The following is a 27,672-nucleotide window of genomic DNA, read 5'->3' as shown; positions in this document are numbered from 1 at the left end:
TTGTGACCCGCATCCCGCCACTAGATGGCAGTGTTTCCACATCTTTTACCACAGACACCATAACACGAGACGTACCGGTTTTTCTTCTTGAAGAACAAACTTGCATTCACTTTCCCATCTTTCGTTAAATTCTCCTCCTTCTGCTTCAATTCTCTCCTTGTACATTTTGGGATTATTTGTAAATATTTCTCAACATCACTTGTTGGAAAACCGCCTCAGTGAAAAACCGCTGATGTAGAAACACGGCCATCTAGTGGTGGGATGTGGTCACTTTGCGGGTCACGAAATCGGCATGCATTGTGGGAGATGCAGTTTATGTATGATTTTACAGTGTATTTTAAGGTAGTCCTATGTCTTTTAAGCTCTCACTGGCTGGATTTGGCCCACAGGTCTCGAGTTTGACACATGTGGACATGTGGACCAATGACACGGTTTCCTCCAGGCATGCAAGCTTTATATGGTAAGTTAACCTAATGCTTGAATAATAATTAACCTAGTTTGCTAACCAGCTGGCCAAATATCCCTTCATATTAAAGGAGAATATGCCTGCATTATTATGCTGATGTACTGTATTGCATTTAATCTACAGTACAGTAAGGTAAAATTGTTTTATTCAGATGTGAGTGTTATAGGCTGATTTTCCTGCCCAGACTTTTGCTTGAACTTAAAGAGTATGAATGTTTGGTAATATTAAACCTTTAACTGACCGAGAAGTCATTGTTGAATTGATGCACCTGTCAGTTAAATATTTACTTTTGTTTTCAACAGCTGGTGGCCACTGAACTGAGTGTGAGGATTCCAGCTCTCTGCATATACTCGTTCACCCGCTGGTGTCCTAATCCAACATGAAAAAGCTTTTTTTTATGCATTTGTATTATTAAATTCATGAGGTCTAGGACTAATAAACATAGAAATCAGTCTGAATGCAACATGTGTTAAAATCTCCACATGTGGATCCATGTGTAATAAAGCTTGGATGTGGATATTTTGGATCAGTATAAAGGTAGAACTTTGCTTATAATTAACTGTTTGCTCCTGAATACTTAAATGGTTTTGCTCACAATTTTTGTGGTCAACTTAATTTCACACCCATATATTCATTATTGATGCATTTTCTCCCCATTTTTCTCCCAATTTGGTGCAGTCAATTTGTCTGCCACTGCTGAGGGATACCCGATTGCATCTGAGGAGAGCACGTCGCTGCCCACGCCTCTTCCGACACGTGCACAGCCCTCCTCTTCTCGCCCATGCATTCTGCACAGGCGTCTCGTCCGCCAATCAGGGTCCTTACACAGTGTATGAAGATCCCACCCACACATAGTCCGGTCGCCCCGCCCTAGCAGATACGGTGGCCAATTAGTATCTGCTGCAGGCACTGCCAATTATGCCCACCAGATGGAGCCCAGCTGACCGAGGAGTTCAGAATCTCGGTGCTGGTGTGCTAGCAGAATATCCCGCTGCGCCACACAATATAAAGACTTTTTAATATAAAAATTTGTGATGTGTTTTGTATTTTGATGGGACACAGTGATCAGTGAACTGTCAGTTAAAAGAAAAAAAAACACTTTACATCCCTAATTAAAAGTGCCATCCAGACATGTTTATCATAAAAAAGAGATACAGCTGATACATTAAAACGGTAGTTTCTAGCTCTACAGTTCTACCTATGTACTGAAGCAGGATGCTAAATATCCACATCATTTTAGTTAAATAAATAAAAAAAATTATACAAACTTAAACATTACTGCCATGCTCGCTGTTAGGCTGTTCTTCATTTAATAAATCACATGAAACCCTGCAAGGTCTTTTATGTTTTAATAGGATGCTATAAGCTGGAAGGTTATCAGTGAAACGTCGACTGTCAATAGTTCGTTCATCAGTTAAAACTGGCAAATTTTGCATCCCTATCAAGAACTGCAGCAGTCTTTCTCTGAATGAGCATACAGTCAACTGGCCCATGCCAACTAAGGGTGGGTGAGGGTGAGTAACAAATCAGCATTTATACCTCTCTGTACTGCTCAAGTGTAGATATGTTGCTTCACTCTCAGATCAGATCAAACATTAGTTAAAAAAAAAATTAAATGACCTTTTTAACAGACAACAAAGCCTAGTGGAAGTTTGTTACTGTGCAACTGATACCAAATTGCAGAAGAAAAATTTTCAGTTCTGTTTCTTTCAGGTGTCAACACAGGTGTTTATGCATTTAGCTATTAGACCGAGCTGAGCCAGAATTATTAAATTGAGGAAAGTTTTGTATGGATCTCAAAGTGGATATAAATTGCCACTAATCTTGGAGCCAATTCAAAGCAACTTAAAGTCTCAAGACATTATAAAACAGTTGTTTTTTTTAACAAACCCCCCTAACTGTGACCTTAGCCTTAGAGATCATGGTCAGATCCAATGCAAGAACCAACAAAACACTGTTGTATCATAAAACAGAAGCTCCTGTACCATTGGAGTCAGTCTGCACAATCAATTAAGCATTATATCACCATGGGCTTAAAGGCTACAGTCTAAGAAAGAAGCCCCTGTTCCCAGCATCTTGAAGCTCAAACTAAAAGTTTGTGACTGATCACGTGAACTAAGAAAAAGCCTGGAGGAGGCCTACAATGTGGACATTTGAAGTTTGAAGACAATTAGATGTTTTAGCAGAGCACTAACCTTTCTAAGGTGTTAGAATACCCTTTCACTGGTGCAAACCTCAACCTTATAGAGTATATCACAAGTGTGATCAAAGGTCAAGTAAAAAGTGCGCCAAGATAAAGAAAAAAAACTTGTTAAACTCGTACAACTTCTGGTAAATGAAGTGGTCAAAGATCAACGATGACGTGCGACTCGGTGAGAGAACTATTGGGATGAAGAAAAAAATCCATCCTGCCACGACACAGATCCCCACAAACTATGTAAGCTTTTACACTACATACCAAACTGTACAACCAAACAGAGTAAAGCAAAATAGTTCTGGAAAACTCCAAACCAACATTGTACTGTACTGAAATGATAGCCAAGTGTTATAAAACTAGTTGCTAGTTAAAGTTTCTAGTCTTGTTTTCCTGCTTCAGGCATTATATAAAACGAGAGCAAACACATACATAAAGTTGTGTGTGTGTAGTGCATGTATGTGTGTATATATATATATATACAGTACAGACCAAAAGTTTGGACACACCTTCTCATTCCTGTGGTTTTTCTTAATTTTTTTTTAATTTTCTACATTGTAGATTAATACTAAAGACATCCAAACTATGAAGGAACACATATGGAATTATGTAGTAAACAAAAAAGTGTTAAACAAACCAGAATATGTTTTATATTTTAGATTCTTTAAAGTAGCCATCTTTTGCTTTAATGACAGATTTGCACACTCTTTGAAATTTTCTCAACCAGCTTTATTAGGTTTCCACCTGGAATGGTTTTCAATGAATGTTTGTGCCTTGTCTAGAGTGAATTTTTGGAATTTGTTGCTTTTTTAATGTGTTTGAGACCATCAGTTGGGTTGTGCAGAGGTAGAGTTGGTAAAATATAAAACATATTCTGGTTTGTTTAACACTTTTTGGTTTACTACATAATTCTTCATAGTTTGGATGTCTTCAGTATTAATCTACAATGTAGAAAATAAAAATAATCAAGAAAAAACATTGAAGAGAAGGTGTGTCCAAACTTTTGGCCTGTACTGTGTATATATATATATATATATATATATATATATATATATATATACACACACACACACATTTATATATGTATATATACACATGTGTATATATATATATATATATATATACATACAATATATATATACACACACACAGTATATATATATATATATATATATATATATATATATATATATATATATATATATATATATATATATATATATATATATATATATATATATATATATATACGCGTACACAAAGCCATATGTTACATTACTGCATTTGAAAACTCAGTAACTCGAGTATTCCAAATAACACAAATTAGAAATAACTAAACACCTAGTCTTATTTAATACTACTAAAAAAAATTAACTTATATTTTGGTAGGCAAAATAAAGCTCTTACCCAATATATAAATAAACATACTGTATTGTTAAGCAGGGTTAACACGAACGTTTTAAAAGCCAAACGTTTCCAAACGCAGCCAAACAGCTATTAAACTATTACAGTATATATAAATCTTACAGCTGTTTAAACTGTGTACAAAAAACAGCTTTAATAACTGCACTAATAAACTAATAGAAATGTAGCATTGTGTTAGCCAAAGTAACCTTCAAGCCAGGCGTTAGCGTGGCCGAGTGCTAGCTAAGCTACAGCAGAACACAGTCACGTACACGTATGAGTCTGATATGAAAAAAAAAGGTAAAAAAAATTTCGCCATCACTCACCAAAAAATTCTGCAAGCGAACAGTACAAGTCCACGTCTTTATAGCAACTGTGACATGTTTTTGAGGGTTCGAATAGAAGAACTACTATCACGTTGTGGGGGTGGTAAGTCAGACTATATAAACACCAGGAGGAAACTGTAGTCAGTCATTATGCTAGTCAGATCAGCATAATGGCATTCGTCTTTAAAGCGCCTAACATCTAGAATAACAGAATCGATGCGATGGGACGGTTTTCTAATGTTTTTAAACGTTTTTTCACCAAACGCGCTTGTATTTTAGTGTATTTTGTATTTCTGTGGTAGTATTTTAGTACTATGGTACTGCTGATTACCACGGTTGCTTGTGTTGTAGTGTTGTAGTGTTGTTAGTACGGTTACACTGCAGCTGTGGTGTTCTTGTGCCATTCGTGCTGTATTTTTTTTCTATTAAGTTTAACTTACATTATTTCTTGTGTTTATGTTATAAAATATTTATGCATATATGTGGTATTGTGGATGTGTACTTGTGGTGAACAGATATATCATTATTGTCGTACTACTAAGTATTATCTAAGATTGCTTCAAAAGTTTGTATTCCTATAGTATGTGTTGACTTGCTTCTAAAATGTAAAGTTAACCATTACTCCATTATACCAGATTAATCTGATTGCTTTCAGTCAATAAACATTTAGATTTGTGTCAAAAAGTAATACAATAGTACCTTGAAACTCGGTGGTGTTGAGTTTTAAGGTATTTTTCCCATAAGGATGTATGGGGAACCTGTTAATGCGTTCCATGGTCCCATGGAATACATTTACTTTTGATGCATTTGATGCATGTTTATGCATTTATAAATCTAAGATTGCTTTAAGTTCTTTTCTATCCCTGCAGTACTTGTGTTGACTCGTTTCTAAAATGTAAAGTTAACTATTACTCCATTATACCATAATTTGTTTGCAGCAAGTCAATAAACATTTAGATTTGTGTCAAAAAGTAATACAATAGTACCTTTAAACTCGGTGGTGTTGAGTTTTAAGGTATTTTTCCCATAAGGATGTATGGGAAACCTGTTAATGCGTTCCATGGTCCCATGGAACGAATGTAATTTTGACGTTCGTAATATTCCTAAAATCTTTGTTTTTTGTGATGAACAGATATATCATTATTGTCGTACTCTGCTTGTCAGGACTGCTGCTTGTGCCTTAGCGTATTAAAAAAAATCCTACCTGGAACACATTTCTGTAAACAGTACAAAAACAAGTCTTAACATTCTTGCAAGTTAACCATTACTCCCTTATTCCAGATTAATCTGATTGCAGCAAGTCAATAAACATTTAGATTTGTCTCAAAAGTAATACAGTGGTACCTTGAAACTCAGTGGCAGAGTTTTAAGGTATTTTTTCCCATAAGGATGTATGAAGAACCTGTTAATGCGTTCCAAGGTCCCATGGAATAAATTTACTTTTGATGCATACACTTATTAGCCATAACATTAAAACCACCTCCTTGTTTCTACACTCAATGTCCATTTTATCAGCTCCACTTATAGAAGCACTTTGTAGTTCTACAATTACTGACTGTAGTCCATCTGTTTCTCTGCATGCTTTGTTAGCCCCTTTTTTGCTGTTCTGTGGGACCACCACAGTGCAGGTATTATTTAGGTAGTGGATCATTCTCAGCACTGCAGTGACAATGCCATGATGGCACTCCCATCTAGTTGGTCCACCTTGTAAAGTCATGTAAAGATGTAAAGTCAGAGACGGTCGCTCATCTGTTGTTGCTGTTTGAGTTGGTCATCTTCTAGACCTTCATCAGTGGTCACAGGACGCTGCCCACGGGGCGCTGTTGTCTGGATATTTTTGGTTGGTGGACTATTTTCAGTCCAGCAGTGACAGTGAGGTGTTTAAAAACTCCAGCAGTGCTGCTGTGTCTGATCCACTCATACCAGCACAACACACACTAACACACCACCACCATGTCAGTCACGCTGCAGTGCTGAGAATGATCCACCACCTAAATAATACCTGCTCTGTAGTGGTCCTGGGAGAGTCCTGACCATTGAAGAACAGCATGAAAGAGGGCTAACAAAGCATGCAAAGAAACAGATGAACTACAGTCAGTAATTGTAGAACTACAAAGTGCTTCTATATGGCCAGTGAAACCGACAGTGAGTGTAGCAACAAGGAGGTGGTTTTAATGTTATGGCTGATCGGTGTATTTTATTACTTCAAAAGTTTGTATTCCTGCAATACTTGTGTTGACTTGTTTCTAAAATGTAAATGTATGGTAAAATGGAACCTGGAACACATTCCGTTCAAGTAAACGACACTTAAACTTAAGTTTTAACATTCTTGCCAGTTAACCTTTACTCGATTATTTTCCATAAATAACCTGTTAATGTGTTTCTTGGCCCCATGGAACTGCATATATCTTAGGCTAATGTAAAATGTGTTGTTTTTGACACTTATACACTGAAAATATAATATTTAAAAAATATTTTTAAGAAATATAATATTTAAAAAAAACACTGAAATACAATTAAAAAAAAAGTTACAAATCAATATTAAATACTGTACAATAAAACCTGCACTTTACCTCTTTATTGTTTCCTTATGCTTCTTAATCGTGGAGAAAACTTAGCAGTAATAATTAAGAGAAGTTTAGTGTTTCTATGTCATTCTTTTGATACATTAAGTCACATTAAGCTTTTTTTAACGACAAGCGTTTTAGACTCGGAAAAGCTCACCATTTCTCAGAACCTCGAGCTGTAACACAAGTTTAAAAGTGAAACAGTGAGGGAAATCCAGCTAAACACAGATGCATGTGGACACTTTCAGAGTTAATTTGATGGTTATTCCACATATGCAGATTTGTTTCGTATTCGCACTTTGATGACAAGCGCTGAACAAAGCAGCAGTCGCACACACGTCGAGTTTAAGGGAAACGTCGAGTTTAAGGGTACACATTTCTCGACAAAGAGCATCGAGTTTTAAAGATTTTGAGTCTAGGGGATGTTGAGTTACAAGGTACCACTGTAGTAGTCATATTACTTTAGTAATACATTTGCCTTTTGAAATGACATGTCACATACAGTGTATCACAAAAGTGAGTACACCACTCACATTTCTGCAGATATTTAAGTATATCTTTTCATGGGACAACACTGACAAAATGACACTTTGACACAATGAAAAGTAGTCTGTGTGCAGCTTATATAACAGTGTAAATTTATTCTTCCCTCAAAATAACTCAATATACAGCCATTAATGTCTAAACCACCGGCAACAAAAGTGAGTACACCCCTTAGTGAAAGTTCCTGAAGTGTCAATATTTTGTGTGGCCACCATTATTTCCCAGAACTGCCTTAACTCTCCTGGGCATGGAGTTTACCAGAGCTTCACAGGTTGCCACTGGAATGCTTTTCCACTCCTCCATGACGACATCACGGAGCTGGCGGATATTCGAGACTTTGCGCTCCTCCACCTTCCGCTTGAGGATGCCCCAAAGATGTTCTATTGGGTTTAGGTCTGGAGACATGCTTGGCCAGTCCATCACCTTTACCCTCAGCCTCTTCAATAAAGCAGTGGTCGTCTTAGAGGTGTGTTTGGGGTCATTATCATGCTGGAACACTGCCCTGCGACCTAGTTTCCGGAGGGAGGGGATCATGCTCTGCTTCAGTATTTCACAGTACATATTGGAGTTCATGTGTCCCTCAATGAAATGTAACTCCCCAACACCTGCTGCACTCATGCAGCCCCAGACCATGGCATTCCCACCACCATGCTTGACTGTAGGCATGACACACTTATCTTTGTACTCCTCACCTGATTGCCGCCACACATGCTTGAGACCATCCGAACCAAACAAATTAATCTTGGTCTCATCAGACCATAGGACATGGTTCCAGTAATCCATGTCCTTTGTTGACATGTCTTCAGCAAACTGTTTGCGGGCTTTCTTGTGTAGAGACTTCAGAAGAGGCTTCCTTCTGGGGTGACAGCCATGCAGACCAATTTGATGTAGTGTGCGGCGTATGGTCTGAGCACTGACAGGCTGACCCCCCACCTTTTCAATCTCTGCAGCAATGCTGACAGCACTCCTGCGCCTATCTTTCAAAGACAGCAGTTGGATGTGACGCTGAGCACGTGCGCTCAGCTTCTTTGGACGACCAACTGAGTCTGTTCTGAGTGCACCCTGCTCTTTTAAAACGCTGGATGATCTTGGCCACTGTGCTGCAGCTCAGTTTCAGGGTGTTGGCAATCTTCTTGTAGCCTTGGCCATCTTCATGTAGCGCAACAATTCGTCTTTTAAGATCCTCAGAGAGTTCTTTGCCATGAGGTGCCATGTTGGAACTTTCAGTGACCAGTATGAGAGAGTGTGAGAGCTGTACTACTAAATTGAACACACCTGCTCCCTATGCACACCTGAGACCTAGTAACACTAACGAGTCACATGACATTTTGGAGGGAAAATGACAAGCAGTGCTCAATTTGGACATTTAGGGGTGTAGTCTCTTAGGGGTGTACTCACTTTTGTTGCCGGTGGTTTAGACATTAATGGCTGTATATTGAGTTATTTTGAGGGAAGAATAAATTTACACTGTTATATAAGCTGCACACAGACTACTTTTCATTGTGTCAAAGTGTCATTTTGTCAGTGTTGTCCCATGAAAAGATATACTTAAATATCTGCAGAAATGTGAGGGGTGTACTCACTTTTGTGATACACTGTAGCTTTAACTAATAAAACATACTGAAAGACACAATACATGAAATACACATTGAAATAAAGCAGGAGTGCTACAGTATTCTGATGGTGTTTGCTAGTAGTATTTTTTAAAAAGTTGGGACATGAGTCATTTAGGATTAAGAACAATAAGCAGTAGGAAATCTCTTATGAGCAAGGCTGTGTCAAGATTTCCCACTTTGTCACAAAAAATGAAGTTAAAGAACATCCCGACAGTTGGAGCAATGTTCCAGCATAGTTTCTGGAATACATCAACAAATTGTCAATAAGCATTGTTGCTGCATCCACAGAATAAGATGCATTAAAGATTAAAACTACATTATGCATAACGGAAGCCACACATTAACATCCCCGGAGACTTAAGCTCACGTCAAATGGAATAATGCAAAGTGGAAACCTCTGTAGGGGTGTGTGACTGGTCAGCCTTTTAATTTGTTAATGCAAATAATGGACGACATCAAGTTTCTACACTCACTGTCCATTTTTTCAGCTCCACTTACCATATAGAAGCACTTTGTAGTTCTACAATTACTGACTGTAGTTCATCTGTTTCTCTGCATGCTTTGTTATCCCCCTACCACTACAGAGCAGGTATTATTTAGGTGGTGGATCCTTCTCAGCACTGCAGTGACACTGACATGGTGGTGGTGTGTTAGTGTGTGTTGTGCTGGTGTGAGTGGATAAGACACAGCAGCGCTATGGAGTTTTTAAACACCTCACTGTCACTGCTGGACTGAGAATAGTCCACCAACCACAAATATATCCTATTTGAGTAGGCAGCATCCTGTGACCACTGATGAAGGTCTTAAAGAGGACCGGTGGCTAAGTGGGTAGCACTGTCGCCTCACAGCAAGAAGGTCCTGGGTTTGATCCCCAGGTGGGGCGGTCTGGGTCCTTTCTGTGTGGAGTTTGCATGTTCTCCCCGTGTCCGCGTGGGTTTTCCCTGGGTGAATTGGAGACACTAAATTGTCAAGACTGTGTTCGATATAACCTTGTGTGAAGTGATGAATCTTGTGCAATGAGTAAATGCTGTTTCTGTCATGAATGTAACCAAAGTGTAAAACATGACGTTAAAATCCTAATAAACAAACAAACTTAAAGATGACCGACTGAAACAGCAGCAATAGATGAGCGATCGTCTCTGACTTTACATCTACAAGGTGGACCAACTAGGTAGGAGTGTCTAATAAAGTGGACAGTGAGTGGACACGGTATTTAAACAAAAAAACTTTTTTTCTCAGTTCTACAAATGCAGTAATTAAGTAAAATACATTTAGATGCAAGGAAGAACAAGCAAAACCACAGAGACTTGGACTTCGTCTCAAATGCAGTGCACTGGTGTATAATAGGTTGTCAGAATTTGATAAAGCACCACTGGTAGTTTACTTATTTTAGTCCAGTAGTTACCAATTTGGGACAAAGTGTTAGAGCTGGGCGGTTCCTGAATCACCCGGGTTAATGATTTGAATCTTCGTACTGAATCAGGAATCACGAGTCCGAGGTCTCAGTTAACCTGGATCCTATGAGTCCTCTGATTGGCTGCTGCTAAGTACACAAGGCGGGTGAGCAGACTCACCGGAAACACCGCGGACTCAGATGATTTGGATGAACCGACTTCACTCCAGTTTGTGAATCTAAGTAATAAGTTAAATATTCCAATAAACACGCGGTTAAACACACTGGTGTTCGTTATGTGGCTGATTTTATGCACATGCTATTATTATTATTATTAGTAGTAGTAGTAGTAAAATAGTAGTGGTATATAGTATATATATATATTATTATTAAAATGCAAATGCTTACAGGCTACTTTAGGACGGTACCACTTAAGGAGTATCATAGCCCTTCCCCATGGTAATTTATTGACTGTTTGTTTGGTGCCACTGTGGCTGCCTGACTGGGTCAAGTTACCAATGGAATTTATTGTTGACCATCCCCCTTGAACCCCTGACCCATTAATATACCAACCTGATTGGTAGGCGAGTCCACCCCCCTCTCCCCCCTCCTTGTCCCTCTCCCTCATGATCAAGATTCCACTTAGAAAAAAGTGTCAACTCATCACTGACAAGAGAATTAAGAGAGAAGGATTTACTTACAGAAGATGAGTGCATGGAAGACAAGTGAAATTTGGATGCAGTTTCATGCAGTAAATCAATCGCAATCAAGATGTCAGTACAAGTGACTCAAGTGAACCAGATCATTACTGAGTGACTCAGATTAACCCCAATCCATAAAATGAACCGAATTTACCACCACTACAAAGTGTTCAGTTAAAGTGCTAACATAAACCCTATTGAGATGCTGTTGCAGAACCTTGAATGAAAATTTTGTGCCTAAAATTCTTCAGTGTGGCTGAAATAAAGATCCTTTACCGGGATGTGAAAGATGAAGCTTTGATTAGATGATTGGTTGCTTTGGGTTTGCAGGTGACCATGATAAAAGCGACGCAACCAGTAATTCATTTCACATTTGGCCAGTTGGTGTTAAAATAGTTTTTATCTTTAAAAATATTATATTTGCTTTGCTCCAGGTTGTCTTTGTCTTATTTAAATTTTATGTAAATGTAATGAGGTACAGGCAAATCCTTTTCACCAGACTGACTGTACTAATTTACATTAAAGAAGTCTTTCAGCGAGCTTGTTTCTCAGCCCAGAGATTACTAATATATAGCCTTACCTATAGCATTAGAGAGCTTTGCTACACACACATTGTAAAGCACTTATAGGCACCAATAAACATTTACAGAATAAAACATGAAAATGACGGACCGCTCAGGTGGCGGAGCGGTAAAAACACACGCTGGAACCGGAGCTGGGATCTCGAATACATCGTATCGTATCGAATCTCGACTCTGCCTGCCGGCTAAGGCTGAGCGGCCACACGAACAACGATTGGCCTGTTGTTCAGATATGGGCGGGACTAAGCCGGATGGGGTCTCTCTCTCTCATGACTGGTGCAATTACGACCTCTGCTGGCTGATTGATGGCGCCTGCACAGAGTTGAGAAAAGAGTGCTCTCAGGGTGTGTTTCTCCGAACACAACGCTGAGCTGCAGTGCACTCATCAAAAAGTGCAGGTGATGAGATGCATACGGCATGCTGCCCACGTGTCGGAGGGGGCGTGGGTTAGCTTCGTTCTCCTCAACCAGAGTGGGGATCGGCATTGGTAAAGAGTAAGCATGATGCAATTGGGCAATTGGACGCGCTGAAAGGGGGAAAATCTTGGAAGCAATTGCACTTAAAAACACCATACAAGTTATGATAAAACAATTAAAGCTCAACATTCTCATCATTACACAAACAATCTAACCACTGTACGCACAAGTAAAGAAAGCAAATCGAACCACCACTTTGACATTTAAAGACAATCTTTCAGCTAGCCGAACAAACAAACCTGTTTATATTAGACATCGATTTTAAAGCTGGGACTTATTTTGTTTGATTACATTGTGAGTAGGGTTTAGATTTCATCCACACCACTGTAAAGGATGCAATAGTGCTTTTCATTTAGTCATATTGCAGAGCTGTTGAGCATGAACTTCCATTTAAGGTCCAGCCACAGCATTCCAATAAAATTCGAGCCTGGACCTTAACTAGGCCAGCCCAAGTTGTTATTTATTTCTTTTAAGCCACTTAAAGATGGACTTGCTCTTGTACTGCAGACCAGTGTTTTGTTGGATGACCCAGTTGTGAACTAATACCCTGCCATTTATTGTAAAGATTTTATGGTAGCGAGCAGAATGACTAGTTCTTTCAATTATGGCAGGCCTTAAAGCCACATCCCCACACAATCATACCACCACCAAAGTTCCAGTTTTGACAATGTCAATCGAGACTTAGACTAGGTTTTTCCCTTGCTGCCTTTTATATGAACAGAATTTTTGCCCTGTCTTTCACACGTTTGGAGGAATTTCGGTAGACACTTTTGGGAAGTTTCACTCTTCACCACAAGTTGTTTTTTTGCCATTTGAAGATAAAAGGTTTTATTTGAATAATGTATGCATCCAACAGGGGGGAATTAGACACACAAGAATAACCAACCACCACCTGATAACAGGAATAAATCTCCCAACTTGCGGTGTTTACCAAACACCCATCACAACAAAGCACATTTTCATAAAACGCCCTAAATCTGTTAAGGAAAGGTAATAACCGCTCATAGCTGGGACTATAAAAGAAATCCTTACACAAGGAAATACCCAAATATACCCATATAAAAATACCCATAAAAATGAAAATATAAAGTGGAAAACAAATTATAGACTGAAACAGCCACTGCATTCCAATAAAATTCGAGCCTGGACCTTAACTAGGCCAGCCCAAGTTGTTATTTATTTCTTTTAAGCCACTTAAAGACGGACTTGCTCTTGTACTGCAGACCAATGTTTTGTTGGATGACCCAGTTGTGAACTAATACCCTGCCATTTATTGTAAAGATTTTCTGGTAGAGGTTTTCTGGTAGAGTTCTTTTAATTATGGCAGGCCTTAAAGCCAAATCTCCACACAATCATACCACCACTTGACTTTTGTTATGATGATTACTAAGTTCTAATTTTGACTCATCTGCCCAAAGAACATCATTCAGGTTTTAAACCTGGGTGCATTCAGTCTTATTGAACCCAGTTATCGATGCAGTTTAGTTTACTGGTTGATTAAGTAGCTAAAGGGGCATTTAATTTTTCCCACAGGGCCAGTTGGTTAATTAACTTGGATATTTAGGATAGAATAGGATGCATTTATTTGTCATATATACAGTACACATACAGATGTACAGTACAACGAAAGTCTTTCTTTGCATATCACAGCTGGGTGCCATTGTACGGCGCCCCTAGAGCAGAAAGGGGTTCAGGGCCTTGCTTAAGGGCCCAACAGTGGCTGCATGGCAGAGCTGGGATTCGAATTCTCAACCTTTCAGTTGATAGCCCAATGTTATGTTTATATTTATCGTGTAAATTATTTTCTCTTTTGCAGTGTTGATCAGGCGGCAGCACACAATCATGCATTCAGCTCTCTATGGTAGACTGTATCCCAGTCATATTCAGACGAATGCCATTCAGAAAGCCGTGCTCGCTGTGGGATCGGGAATCGCTGCTATACAGAATCCCTATAGACATGGTGAGTCCTTATCTACTTCCTTAAACTGAGCAGCAAAAATCATGTCCACAATGGCCAGCTTGAACTACCATATAGAATAGAATCTTTATTGTCACTATACACAAGTACAATGAAATTTCGAGTTTCCGATAGAGTAGCATCGGCGATATCAGTCAGTCCCTAAACCTGACCTGACCAGATTACTTGGATATCACACAGAAATACACCGATCAGCCATAACATTAAAACCACCTCCTTGTTTCTACACTCACTGTCCATTTTATCAGCCCCATTTACCATATAGAAGCACTTTGAAGTTCTACAATTACTGACTGTAGTCCATCTGTTTCTCTACATACCTTTTTAGCCTGATTTTACCCTGTTTTTTAATGGTCAGGACCCCCACAGGACCACCACAGAGCAGGTATTATTTAGGTGGTGGATCATTCTCAGCACTGCAGTGACACTGACATGGTGGTGGTGTGTTAGTGTGTGTTGTGCTGGTATGAGTGGATCAGACACAGCAGCGCTGCTGAAGTTTTTAAACACCGTGTCCACTCACTGTCAACTCTATTAGACACTCCTACCTAGTCGGTCCACATTGTAGATGTAAAGTCGGAGACGATCGCTCATCTGTTGCTGCTGCTTCTAGACCTTCATCAGTGGTCATTGGATGCTGCCCATGGGGCGCTGTCGGCTGAATGTTTTTAATTGGTGGACTGTTCTCAGTCCATCAGCAATGCTGTGTCTTATCCACTCATACCAGCACAACACACACTAACACACCACCACCATGTCAGTGTCACTGCAGTGCTGAGAATGATCCACCACCTAAATAATACCTGCTCTGTGGTGGTCCTACAGCATGAAAGGAAGCTAACAAAGCATGCAGAGAAACAGATGGACTACAGTCAGTAACTGTAGAACTACAAAGGACAGTGTGTGTAGAAACAAGGAGGTGGTTTTAATGTTATGGCTGATTAGGGTATGTTAGAAGCCTATTAGCGCTGAGCGCTGGGGTGTTATCAGTCAGCTCCACGTCTACACAGACATGATTGGATATACTGTATCTTGGGAGGTGTTAGGTAAAATATCAAGGTGTCCATAAACCTTTGGTGACTTGTCCTTTTCCACTGTCATCTGTGTTGCAACAGAGGTACTAATTTCAGCAATAGTTAACCAGTGCCTGTTTAAACAGGTTTTATTCCCCCTTTGAATGTTAACAACCCCAACACCTCTAACCATTAACTTGGTTCTGGGCTATGTTAATAAATTATTCTCTTTGTGCTCTATACTCAAGAGCACATACTCAAGACCGCTATTTCTCTTAATCATTTAATGTAGCAGACCCAAATCTTGACACTCCACCACCATGCTTCACAGCTGGGATGTACTTTTGATATAGAGTGTTGTTGTTGTTCTCAGGTCTTTTAATATATAGCAACATTTCTGCAGGTCTTTTGCTAATACATTTAGCTTCTTTTTCACCGATCGTCATTGCACATTGTGCTCTTGTTGTGTCTTTAGCAGAATGCCCAGTTCTTACAGTTTTTTTTAATGCTTTGTAGCTTTGTACACCTCAACAGTTCTTATTGTAAACCCTTAAAATGTGTATTGAAATTATTTAATAAGAGCACATCCTGTGCCTTTATTACAGGGTGGCTCTGTTCTTTAACCAACCTCACATTCCAGGTCTTAATTGTTAGGCTATATGCTCACATGTAAAAACTGGTTGGGTTTCAGTGCTGTATTAAACAAGAATTATTTTAATTATACACACAGATATGTTATTTTGAAGTAGACTTAAGCACATTTTATGAGTAAGTAGGGCTGAAATCTTAGTAGGTGCCTTAAACCGTCTTGCAATAGTATACACTGATCAGTCATAACATTAAAACCACCTCCTTGTTTCTTCACTTACTGTCCATTTTATCAGCTCCACTTACCATATAGAAGCACTTTGTAGTTCTACAATTACTGACTGTAGTCCATCTGTTTCTCTGCATGCTTTTTTAGTCCCCTTTCATGCTCGATATCGTACTTATTTGGTGGTGGTGTGTTAGTGTGTGTTGTGCTGGTATGAGTGGATCAGACACAGCAGCGCCGATGGAGTTTTTGAACACCTCACTGTCACTGCTGGACTGAAAATACTACACCAACCAAAAATATCAAGCCAACAGCGCCCCGTGGGCAGCGTCCTGTGACCACTGATGAAGGTCTAGAAGATGACCAACTCAAACAGCAGCAATAGACGAGCGATCGTCTCTGACTTTACATCTACAAGGTGGACCGAGTAGGTATGAGTGTCTAACAGAGTGGACAGTGAGTGTCCGATCCACTCATACCAGCACAACACACACTGACACACCACCATCATGTCAGTGTCACTGTAGTGCTGAGAATGATCCACCACCTAAATAATACCTGCTCTGTGGTGGTCCTGTGGGGGTCCTGACCATTGAAGAACAGGGTGAAAGCAGGTAAAAAAAAGTGTGCATAGAAACAGATGGACTACAGTCAGTAATTGTAGAACTACAAAGTGCTCCTATATGGTAAGTGGAGCTGATAAAATGGACAGTGAGTGTAGAAACAAGGAGGTGGTTTTAATGTTATGGCTGATCGGTGTAGATGAGTACATATAAACAGGTTTGCTATCATTCACACAGACATGGTGGCAGTGCTTGGCGAGACTACAGGGCACCTGGCATTGAGAGGACTGAGGAACAGAATGAGGAATGATCCTGAAGGTCATGCCATTCTCACGTAGGTTTACTCATGTTTCTGTTTTACTTAACGTAAAGTAAGTTACAGAAAATGTTGGTATGCGTATTATAACCATAGTCCGTGAGTATTTTACCATACAGCTCAATAGCAGCTCCGGCTTTGAAATTAATTTCATGCAAACTCCACACAGAAAGGACCCGGACCACTCCACCTGGGAATTGAACCCAGGACCTTCTTGCTACCCACTGGGCCAGTTTTTGGTGTTTCGGTTTGTCTATTTTGCTAGCCAAATAAGTAAGAAAAGCTCTCAGAATGAGGCCATTCAAAGAAAGTGACTCAGCTCTATTTTGCATAAAGCGTCAGTGTTTTGTTTATTGTTTACTTGTTTTTACAAATTTTTGTCCAAATTTAGTCATTTCCAATTCCTGATTGTAAATCCACTGCCTCCTGCACAGCATCCGATTTGAACAAGAGCCGGATCACCACACACACCCTCCGACAAGCGTCCAACCTGTGGCCACTTCTTATCACCTGCCAGTGTCTGATTCACACACAGAGCCATGCTGAGCTCCATGTGAACCAACCCCCCCTCCTCAGTGTGTGCAGGCGTTCAGACCAGTCCCAGACCAGCCAACTGTGTTTGTATGGATGCTCGGTCAGATCGAACACTCTACAGTGGTGTGCTGGTGTGTTAGTCCATTGCGCCACCTGAGCGCCCAACGTCTGGTAGGATTCATTTGAGGTCTAATAAAACCCTGCTCTGTACAACACAACCTCCGAGTCACTAGTCTAGCTCGCCTTGATCCTCCGCCCAGAACTCAAGGAAGACACGCATCAAGGCTTTTCACTGTATTAGCACCCAAGTGGTGGAACATCTGAGTCTCTTGCTTTCTTCACTTAAGCGTATTTATTTCTTGCATTAAAACCTTTGGTTCTACCAGGGTTTTCAGCTGATTTGTATTCTTGGACTGTTGTCTACTTAAACTAGTGTTCACTATGTACAACATTTACACTCAAAGTACAGTTCTAGTGTAGTTTGCATTGGTTGTACTTACTGTGACAGTGTTTAAAATCTTCTCAGAGAACGTCCCAGGATCCGGTTATCCACGCTTGACCTTTCTCGGATGTCAGCTCTTCCGGAAGGCTCCTTAGGGAGAGAGTATCTTCGCTTCCTGGAACAAAATGTAAATTAATAAGAGTACTGCAACTACAGAAAGTATTTTTTTAATCTAATTTTAGTCTAAGACTTCACTAATTTCTTTTCAGGAAGTCACACCTGACACACGAGCTGATGTTAAGTTCGTTGACGATGAGGAACTGGCCTATGTGATGCAGCGCTATAGAGAAGTGCATGATTTAATACACACCTTGCTGGGAATGCCTACGAACATGCTCGGTAAGTCTATCGGTATCTTTCTCGAAAATTACACAATTGGCTGTCAGACTGGAAGGGAAAGTGCTAATACAAGATTCCTTCAAGTGAGGTCGGCTGCTGAACCCTTTAAAATAAGAAAGCAGGCTGTGATCAATCACGTGAAGCTGTCTGGTCTAAGTGGTTAAACAGTAAATAGTTTTTTGTGGTGGCATCAAAAAGCTGTTTATGGTGACATCAGCCAATCATTGTTTAGAGTGCAATGTCACATGGCGAAGCAGTAAATATGTAATATGTTCACATCCGGGCCCTTGAGTAAGGCCCGTAACCTTGACTGCTCCAGGGGCGCTGTACTATAGCTGACCCTGCGCTCTGATATGCAGAAAAATAATTTCATTGTACTTTATACACCGATCAGCCATAACATTCAAACCACCTCCTTATTTCTACTGTACACTCACTGTCCATTTTATCAGCTCCACTTACCATATAGAAGCACTTTGTAGTTCTACAATTACTGACTGTTGTCCACCTATTTCTCTACATGCTTTCACCCTTATCTTCGATGGTTAGGACCCCCACGACAAAGCAGGTATTATTTAGGTAGTGGATCATTCTCAGCACTGCAGTGACACTGACATGGTGGTGGTGTGTTAGTGTGTGTTGTGCTGTTATGAGTGCATCAGACAGCAGCGCAGCTGGAGTTCTTAAATACCGTGTCCACTTACTGTCCACTCTATTAGACACTCCTACCTAGTTGGTTCACCTTGTAGATGTAAAGTCAGAGACGATCGCTCATCTATTGCTTCTGTTTAAGTTGCTGTTTATCAGTGGTCACGGGGCGCTGTTGGCTGGATATTTTTGGTTGGTGGACTATTCTCAGTCCAGCAGGGACAGTGAAGTGTTTAAAATCCATCAGCGCTGCTGTGTCTTATCCACACATACCAGCACAACACACACTAACACACCACCACCATGTCAGTGTAGAACTACAAAGTGCTTCTATGTGGTAAGTGGAGCTGATAAAATGGACAACGTGTGTAGAAACAAGGAGGTGGTTTTAATATTATGGCTGATCGGTTTATATATAACAAATAAAGACCACTGCGCCACCCAAAAGGCAAAATATAAATTAAATTACAGACGGTCTTTAGTAAATTAGTCCTCCTCATGCACAAGCATGCCTTTGTTTTGCATACGTATGCAGTTGTAGCCTAGTGGTTAAAGTACTGGACTAGTAATCTAAAGGTCAATGGTTCAAGCCCTACCACTGTCAGGTTGTCACTGTTGGACCCTTGAGCAAGGCCCTTAACCCTCAATTGCTTAGGCAATAAACTGTCACAGTACTGTAAGTGGCTTTGGATAAAAGTACAGTCATTACTTCATAAAATACACCTACCATACAGATAAACTGGGTATATGGGTTTGAGTGATTTGGGTTTGAGTGATTTTATTTGTTTGGAGCAGCATTCTTTTAGCATTGAAAAGGCCTAACTAAGACTGTATTTTGTGTCCGATTGTAGGAGAAGTTGCTGTTAAGTTGTTTGAGGCTGTCCAGACTGGTCTGCCCATGTGCATTCTGGGTGCAGCCTTTGGCCCACTACGTCTATCCACCAGGTGAGCTTTCTGTTCCCTATTCATCATGTTATGGCGTCAACTGGTGTCAATAAGTGCGAGGCATGCCATCTATGTGGACGTTACTTTGACACGTACCACCTACCTAAGCATTGTTGCAGACCGTGTACACCCTTTCATGGAAACGGTATCCCCTGATGGCTGTGGCATCTTTCAGCAGGATGATGCGCCCTGCCACAAAGCAAAAATGCTTCAGGAACGGTTTGAGGAGCACAACGACGAGTTTGAGGTGTTGACTTGGCCTCCAAATTCCCCAGATCTCAATCCAATCGAGCATCTGTGGGATGTGCTGGACAAACAAGTCCGATCCATGGAGGCCCCACCTCACAACTTACAGGAGTTAAAGGATCTGCTGCTAACATCGTGGTGCCAGATACCACAGCACACCTTCAGGGTTCTAGTGGAGTCCGTGCCTTGACGGGTCAGGGCTGTTTTGGCAGCAAAAGGGGAACAACACAGTATTAGGAAGGTGGTCATAATGTTATGCCAGATGTATATACACCGATCAGCCATAACATTAAAACGACCTCTTTGTTTCTACACTCACTGTCCATTTTATCAGCTCCACTTACCATATAGAAGCACTTTGTAGTTCTACAATTACTGACTGTAGTCCATCTGTTTCTCTACATACTTTTTTTACCTGCTTTCACCCTGTTCTTCAATGGTCAGGACCCCCACAGAGCAGGTATTATTTAGATGGTGGATCATTCTCAGCACTGCAGTCACACTGACATGGTGGTGGTGTGTTAGTGTGTGTTGTGCTGGTATGAGTGGATCATTCACAGCAGTGCTGCTGGAGTTTTTAAATACCGTGTCCACTCACTGTCCACTCTATTAAACACTCGTAAAGTCAGAGACGATCGCTCATCTATTGCTGCTATTTGAGTTGGTCATCTTTGAGACCTTCATCAGTGGTCACAGGACGCTGCCCACGGGGCGCTGTTGGCTGGATATTTTTGGTTGGTGGACTATTCTCAGTCCAGCAGTGACAGTGAGGTGTTTAAAAACTCCAGCAGCGCTGCTGTATCTGATCCACTTATACCAGCACAACACACACTAACACACCACCACCATGTCAGTGTCACTGCAGTACTGAGAATCATCCACCACCTAAATAATACCTGCTCTGTAGTGGTCCTGTGGGGATTCTGACCATTGCAGTATGCAGAGAAACAAATGGACTACAGTCAGTAATTGTAGAACTACAAAGTGCTCCTATATGGTAAGTGGAGATGATAAAATGGACAGTGAGTGTAGAAACAAGGAGGTGGTTTTGATGTTATGGCTGATCGGTGTATAGAATGTGTTCAAAAATGTGACCTTGATATCAATGAAAAAATAAAAAGATCCCAGTTCCTACTGAGTAAAATGTTGGGACACCCCACAACCTAATAGTTGGTATTTCACCCTTTTAGCTGAAATTACCTCAATCAGACATTTCCTATAACCGTCTATTTCCTGTAACTGTCTATTTCCTATAACTGTCTATTTCCTGTAATCGTCTATTTCCTGTAATCGTCTATTTCCTGTAACCAGAAAGGTTCTTGTGAATAGCTAGAACATAACTAACTGGATGTTTTAGGGGCTCCCCTCTGTTTCCTTATAGTCTCAAAATTTTAATTTACTGTAGTGAAAGGTGTGGCATGTTCAGAGAAAAGACCACAGCTAAAACTTCTCTCACTTTCTAATTGACTGCCTATAGATTTACCTATTATTCACTAATCTGTGATGAATCATCACACCCATGTCCTCCACTATTCCTCCACAGCTCTTTATGGTTTTTTTTTTTTTTACATAAATAAGTAAAAATGTGTCTGTCTGCAGGATACAAAATGTGGGCAAACAATGGGTTAATATACATTGCACAACTGTTCAGTGGGCAAAACATGAAGTCATATGAACAACTTGGACAAGAATTTGAACTACCAACTCCAAGTAAGACATTACCTCCAGAAACATGAATGGGGAATGGGAGAATATTTGCCGAGAATCATCAAAAATAGAGGAATTATTAATGACATATGCAGAAGAAGAGACTAAAAAAGGAATAATATCTAAACTGTATAAAGCATTACAGGCGGACTCTGAAGATAATAATATAGAAGTTAAAGAAAAATGGGAGTTAGAGGCAAATATTATAGTAACAGATGACGAATGGGAGGAAACATTCATAGCAGGCCATAAACTAACTAATAGTCCAACATGGAGGGAATTTGACTGGAAAATAAAAATGAGATACTTCAATACACCTTCTGTTACATCAAAATATAGTAATACATCTGCGCTATGTTGGAGGAACTGTGGACAAGTGGGGGGAATTTTGGAAAAGAGTTCAAAAACAGATTACTCAAATTTTAGGAATCAGATTTGCATTAGACCCTGCACTATATATACTAGGTATACCACCTGACAATGTGACTGACGGGGACATGATATATTTATTAAGAATTTTGCTTCTGGTAGCAAAGAAAGCGATTACAGTGTGTTGGTTAAAACCTCAACCACCCAGCATTGTACAGTGGAGAGATATGGTTAAAAAGGTTTTTATTATGGAGAGAATTACAGCAAGATTACAGCTAAGATCAGATTCGTTTAACAAAAAATGGTTACCAATAATACTTGAAATGCAAGAACTGTAACTACCTCTTCTCTTAATTATTATTATTTATTTATTTATTTATTTTATTTATGTTTTTACCACTTTTGTTTTTTCTTCTTTGTGATTATGAATGCATCTCATACATGTTGGAAATTTGTATGTATCCCCATCTGGGGTTCCAGCCAAATTTTCTCAGACTTTCCATTCACTACCTTTACAGTAGTGTTTTTTTTTTCCCCTTTCTCTCCCCGTTTAGCGCATCCAATTGTTCAATTTGCATCGTGCTTCCTCTCTGTCTATGCCGAACCCCGCCCTGACCGAGGAGATCGAAGCTAACCCATACCCCCTCCGAAACATGAGCAGCAGCATTTTTGCCACCCACACATTGATGAGTGGCGCCACCTAGCGTTGCGTGTGGAGAGACACACCCTAAGGGCACTCTTTCTCATCTCTTGTGCAGGCGCCTCTATTCAGCCGGCAGAGGTCGTAATCGCATTCAGAGAGAGACCCACATGCGATTCTTTGTGTGTGTGTCCCCCCCCCCCTTTACCGCTGCGCCACCTGAGCGGCCTACAGTAGTGGTTTTTACGGAGGCCTCAGTGAACCTATAGGGGGGTGCCGTTGCATTTAATAATAATAATAATAATAATAGAATAAAAAGAATCATACGTGATGTGACGTAAAATAAAATCAAACCAAACACAAAAATATAACATGTACATAAGTATTCACAGACTTTGCTCAATACTCTGTTGAAGCGCCTTTGACAGCAATTACAGCCTCAAGTCTTTTTTTGAGTGTGATGCTACAAGGCAAAATTGGCACACCTATTTTTGGGCAGTTTCTCCCATTCCTCTTTGCAGAACCTCTCAAGCCCCATCAGGTTGGATGGGGAGCGTTCAATCGGGTCCAAGTCTGGACTCTGGCTGGACCACTCAAGGACATTCACAGAGTTGTCCCGAAGCCACTCCTTTGTTATCTTGGCTGTGTGCTTAGGGTCGTTGTCCTGTTGGAAGATGAACCTTCGTCCCCGTCTGAGGTCCAGAGCGCTCTGGAGCAGGTTATCATCAAGCATGTCTCTGTACATTGCTGCAGTCGTCTTTCCCTCGACCCTGACTAGTCTCCCAGTTCCTGCTGCCGAAAAACATCCCCACAGCATGATGCTGCCACCACCATGCTTCACTGTAGGAGCGGTGCCTGGTTTCCTCCAGACATGACACTTGGCAATCTTTGTTTAATCAGACCAGAGAATCTTGTTTCTCATGGTCTGAGAGTCCTTCAGGTGCCTTTTGGCGAACTCCAGACGGGCTGTCATGTGACTTTCACGGAGGAGTGGCTTCCGTCTGGTCACTCCACCATACAGGCCTGATTGCTGGAGTGCTACAGAAATGGTTGTCCTTCTGGAAGGTTCTCCCAACTCCACAGAGCAACGCTGGAGCTCTGTCAGAGTGACCATTGGGTTCAGGGTCACCTCCCTGACTCAGGGCCGATCGCTCAGATTGGCCGGGCGGCCAGCTCTAGGAAGAGTCCGGGTGGTTCCAAACTTCTTCCATTTACGGATGATGGAGGCCACTGTGCTCTTTGGGACCTTCAATGCTGCAGACACCTGTCCCAGACGTCTACAGACAATTCCTCGGACTTCATGGCTTGGTTTGTGCTCTGACATGCACTGCCTACTATGGGACCTTATATAAACAGGTGTGAGCCTTTCCAAATCATGTCCAATCAACTGAATTTACCACAGGTGGACTCCAATCAAGTTGTAGAAACATCTGAAGGATGATCAGTGGAAACAGGATGCACCCGAGCTCAATTTTGAGTGTCATGGCAAAGGCTGTGAATACTCATGTACATGTTATATTTTTGTGTTTTATTTTTATTACATTTGCAAAAATGTACCCCATGTCATCATGGGGTATTGTGTGTAGAATTGTGAAGGATTGTGAATGCTCTGTATTTGATTTACCCACCATGAAAGTGCAACAGGGGGAACACAGGGGGTCTCAGAGAAAAGAAGGTTGAGAACCACTACCTTCGAGTTTCACAATCACTATTTTCACAATAGTTGAAGGTGTGACCTGCACTTGTAAAAGGAAATACAGTCATACAGGACTTTTGTAAATAGACCATTAGTGACGTTTAGTACCAAGGACTTCCTCTGGAAATTTTCAGGTAGTTTATTCATCATCCATCATGTGAACATTATCTTCAGTTTACTCATTCTTGACATACTCTTTCCTCAACCTTGGAACCTGCCCTTGAATTAGTACCAGACTAAACTTTTCCTAGAGCTACACAGTTCCTCTTCCTTGTTTCTTTTTTTCTTTCAGATCTAATGGCATGCACACGTTTTTGCACATTAACTGATCTTAACAGATCCAGGATTTGTCGAAGCATACATTCAAGCCGGAAAGTCTGCACACCCCTTTCACCTTCTTCACATTTTATTACATTACAGACTCATTCTGTAATAGATTGAGTTGCAGCTTTACAGGTCCCAAAGAGCATGTCAGCCACCATCATTCGTAAATGGAAGAAGTTTGGAACCACCAAAGATCTTCCTAGACCTGGCCGCCTGGTCAATCTGAGCGATCGGGGAAGACGGGCCTTGGCCACTCTGACAGAGCTCCAGCGTATCCTTGTGGAGATAGGAGAGCCTTTCAGAAGATCAACCATCCAGGCAGCACTCCACAAATCATGCCTTTATGGAAGAGTGGCCAGACGGAAGACACTCCTTATTAAAGGGCACATGACAGCCCACTTGGAGTTTGTTGAAAGGCACCTAGAGGACTCTCAAACCATGAGGAACAAGGTAGAGGGAAAGATGAATGCAGCTAAGTACACCGAGATCCTTGAAGAAAACCTGCTCCAGAACGCTCTGGGGCGAAGGTTTACCTTCCAACATGACAACGACCCGAAGCACACAGCCTAGAGAACAAAGGAGTGGCTTCTGAGAAAGTCTGTGAATGTCCTAGAGTGGCCCAGCCAGAGCCCAGACCTGAATCCAATGGAACATCTGTGGAGAGCGGGAAATGACTGTGTACCCCACCCACTCCCCACCCAACCTGACGGAGCTTGCAAGGATATGCCAAGAGGAATGGGCAAAAATGTCCAGAAACAAGTGTGCCAAGCTTGTAGCTTCTTTTCCAAAACGCCTTAAAGCTGTAATTGCTGCCAAAGGTGCATCAACCAAGTATTAGGCTAAGGGTGTGTACAGATACAGTGGGGAAAATAAGTATTTGATCCCCTGCTGATTTTGTAAGTTTACTCCCTTACAAAAACTTGAACAGTCTATAATTTTTATGGGAGGTTTATTTTAACCGAGAGAGACAGAATATCAACAAAAAATCCAGAAAAAAAACATTAAATAAAGGTTATAAATTAATTTGTATTTAATTAAGGGAAATAAGTATTTGATCCCCTACCAACCAGCAAGAATTCTGACCCCCACAGACCGGTTATGTGCCCATGAGGCACACAAATTAGTCCTGTCCCTGTATAAAAGACTCCTGTCACAGAATCAGTTTCTTCCATTCAAATCACTCGACCACCATGGGCAAGACCAAAGAGCTATCAAAGGACGTCAGGGACAAGGTTGTAGACCTGCACAAGGCTGGAATGGGCTACAAGACCATCAGCAAGAAGCTTGGTGAGAAAGAGACCACTGTTGGTGCGATCATTCGAAAATGGAAGAAATACAAGATCACAGTCAATCACCCTCACTCTGGAGCTCCATGCAAGATCTCACCTGGTGGGGTAAGAATGATTCTGAGAAAGGTGAGGTCAGTCCAGAATTACACGGGAGGAGCTTGTCAATGATCTCAAGGGAGCTGTCCTTTGATAGCTCTTTGGTCTTGCCCATGGTGGTCGAGTGATTTGAACGGAAGAAACTGATTCTGTGACAGGAGTCTTTTATACAGGGACAGGACTAATTTGTGTGCCTCATGGGAACATAACCCGTCTGTGGGGGTCAGAATTCTTGCTGGTTGGTAGGGGATCAAATACTTATTTCCCTTAATTAAATACAAATTAATGTATAACCTTTATTTAATGTTTTTTATCTGGATTTTTTGTTGATATTCTGTCTCTCTCTGTTAAAATAAACCTCCCATAAAAATTATAGACTGTTCAAGTTTTTGTAAGGGAGTAAACTTACAAAATCAGCAGGGGATCAAATACTTATTTTCCCCACTGTATGTAACCCCTAAATAAACCATTTTTGTCAGTAAAATAAAATAGCATATTTTCTAAACCCTGTTTTCACTGTGTGTAGATGTTTGAGGCAAAAAAAGAACTCGATCTATTATAGAATGAGTCTGTAATGTAATAAATTGTGGAGAAGGTGAAAGGGGTGTGCAGACTTTCTGACTTGACTGTACTGTACAGTCTTATGAAGTCATCATTAATGTGTTCGTCTTGCTTCTGTGTGTTTTGTGTATGTATTAGTCGAATGCAGAAGCTGGTGACATCTCTCGGACCATGGGCTTTGCGAAGTGGCAGTCGTTCGCAGTGCATAATGAATGTCTTTTATGAGCGCCGTTGGGACCAAAATCTGGAAGAGCTCAGAGAAGAACTGAACATTGAGCCACCGCCTCTCAGTGTGCATACGAGCAACAAGAGAGCATCATCGGCATCCTAGCAACTCTGTCCTATGCGTTAAGGTTCTAGACTTTTACCCTATTTTATTACCATTGCTGAGTCTTTACTATCACATGACAGCCACCAGTCAGAGCGGGTGAGCGCAAGCATGTGCTTTCCTGATCTTGTAGACACTTGAAGCCAGTTAGTGCCTTTTTTTGCCACAGGGTAGCTTAATGGTGCCCAATTCTATATACATAAGCTTTCAGACCTAGAGTCTAATGTCCCTTCCTAAGCCTAATCTTGATCTTTTGCACCACCTGTGATATACACTGATCAGCCATAACATTAAAACCACCTCCTTGTTTCTACACTCACTGTCCATTTATCTGCTCCACTTACCATATAGAAGCACTTTGTAGTTCTACAATTACTGACTGTAGTCAATCTGTTTCTCTGCATGCTTTGTTATTCCCCTTTCACCCTGTTCTTCAATGGTCAGGACCACTACAGAGCAGGTATTATTTAGGTGGTGGATCATTCTCAGCACTGCAC

The 27,672-nt window shown here is 40.8% G+C and overlaps 2 protein-coding genes across 4 annotated transcripts in view; one reads left to right on the top strand and one right to left on the bottom strand.

Annotated features, from left to right (window-relative positions):
* The window catches only part of traf2b (Tnf receptor-associated factor 2b), a 29,114-nt gene extending 24,695 nt beyond the window's left edge, over positions 1-4,419 (bottom strand). The window contains exon 1 of one of the 2 annotated variants that reach the window (XM_062989056.1): positions 4,391-4,419. The gene's annotated coding sequence lies outside the window, so the exon portion shown is untranslated. Of the gene's footprint in view, positions 1-4,067; positions 4,140-4,390 lie in introns of those variants that run through there. The other variant, XM_062989055.1, reaches the window with a different exon arrangement.
* coq4 (coenzyme Q4 homolog (S. cerevisiae)) lies at positions 1,793-27,387 on the top strand. Of its 2 annotated transcripts, none has more exons than XM_062989058.1 (7): positions 1,793-1,980; positions 14,084-14,227; positions 16,873-16,969; positions 18,012-18,114; positions 18,197-18,326; positions 19,826-19,919; positions 26,986-27,387. In XM_062989058.1, exons 1-7 carry the CDS (start codon positions 1,935-1,937, stop codon positions 27,176-27,178), a joined length of 807 nt encoding a protein of 268 aa, XP_062845128.1. In that variant the 5' UTR covers positions 1,793-1,934; the 3' UTR covers positions 27,179-27,387. The 2 variants fall into 2 exon arrangements, with proteins under 2 accessions (XP_062845128.1, XP_062845127.1); XM_062989057.1 differs by lacking the exon at positions 1,793-1,980 and adding an exon at positions 4,382-4,493.
* Positions 27,388-27,672: the final 285 nt, after the last annotated feature.

The sequence above is a fragment of the Trichomycterus rosablanca genome, chromosome 26, assembly GCF_030014385.1.
Source record: "Trichomycterus rosablanca isolate fTriRos1 chromosome 26, fTriRos1.hap1, whole genome shotgun sequence".
Taxonomy (NCBI): domain Eukaryota; kingdom Metazoa; phylum Chordata; class Actinopteri; order Siluriformes; family Trichomycteridae; genus Trichomycterus; species Trichomycterus rosablanca.
The sequence above is the reverse complement of the archived record's forward strand: the minus strand, read 5'-3'. Positions and strand labels throughout refer to the sequence as shown.

Coding starts and splice junctions, on each gene's coding strand:
- coq4 (XM_062989057.1), top strand. CDS start 4,445: ATGTTTTTGAGGGTTCGAATAGAAGAACTACTATCACGTTGTGGGGGT. Junction 14,228..16,872: donor ACAGAATCCCTATAGACATG/GTGAGTCCTTAT, acceptor TCATTCACACAG/ACATGGTGGCAGTGCTTGGC. Junction 19,920..26,985: donor CCACTACGTCTATCCACCAG/GTGAGCTTTCTG, acceptor TGTATGTATTAG/TCGAATGCAGAAGCTGGTGA.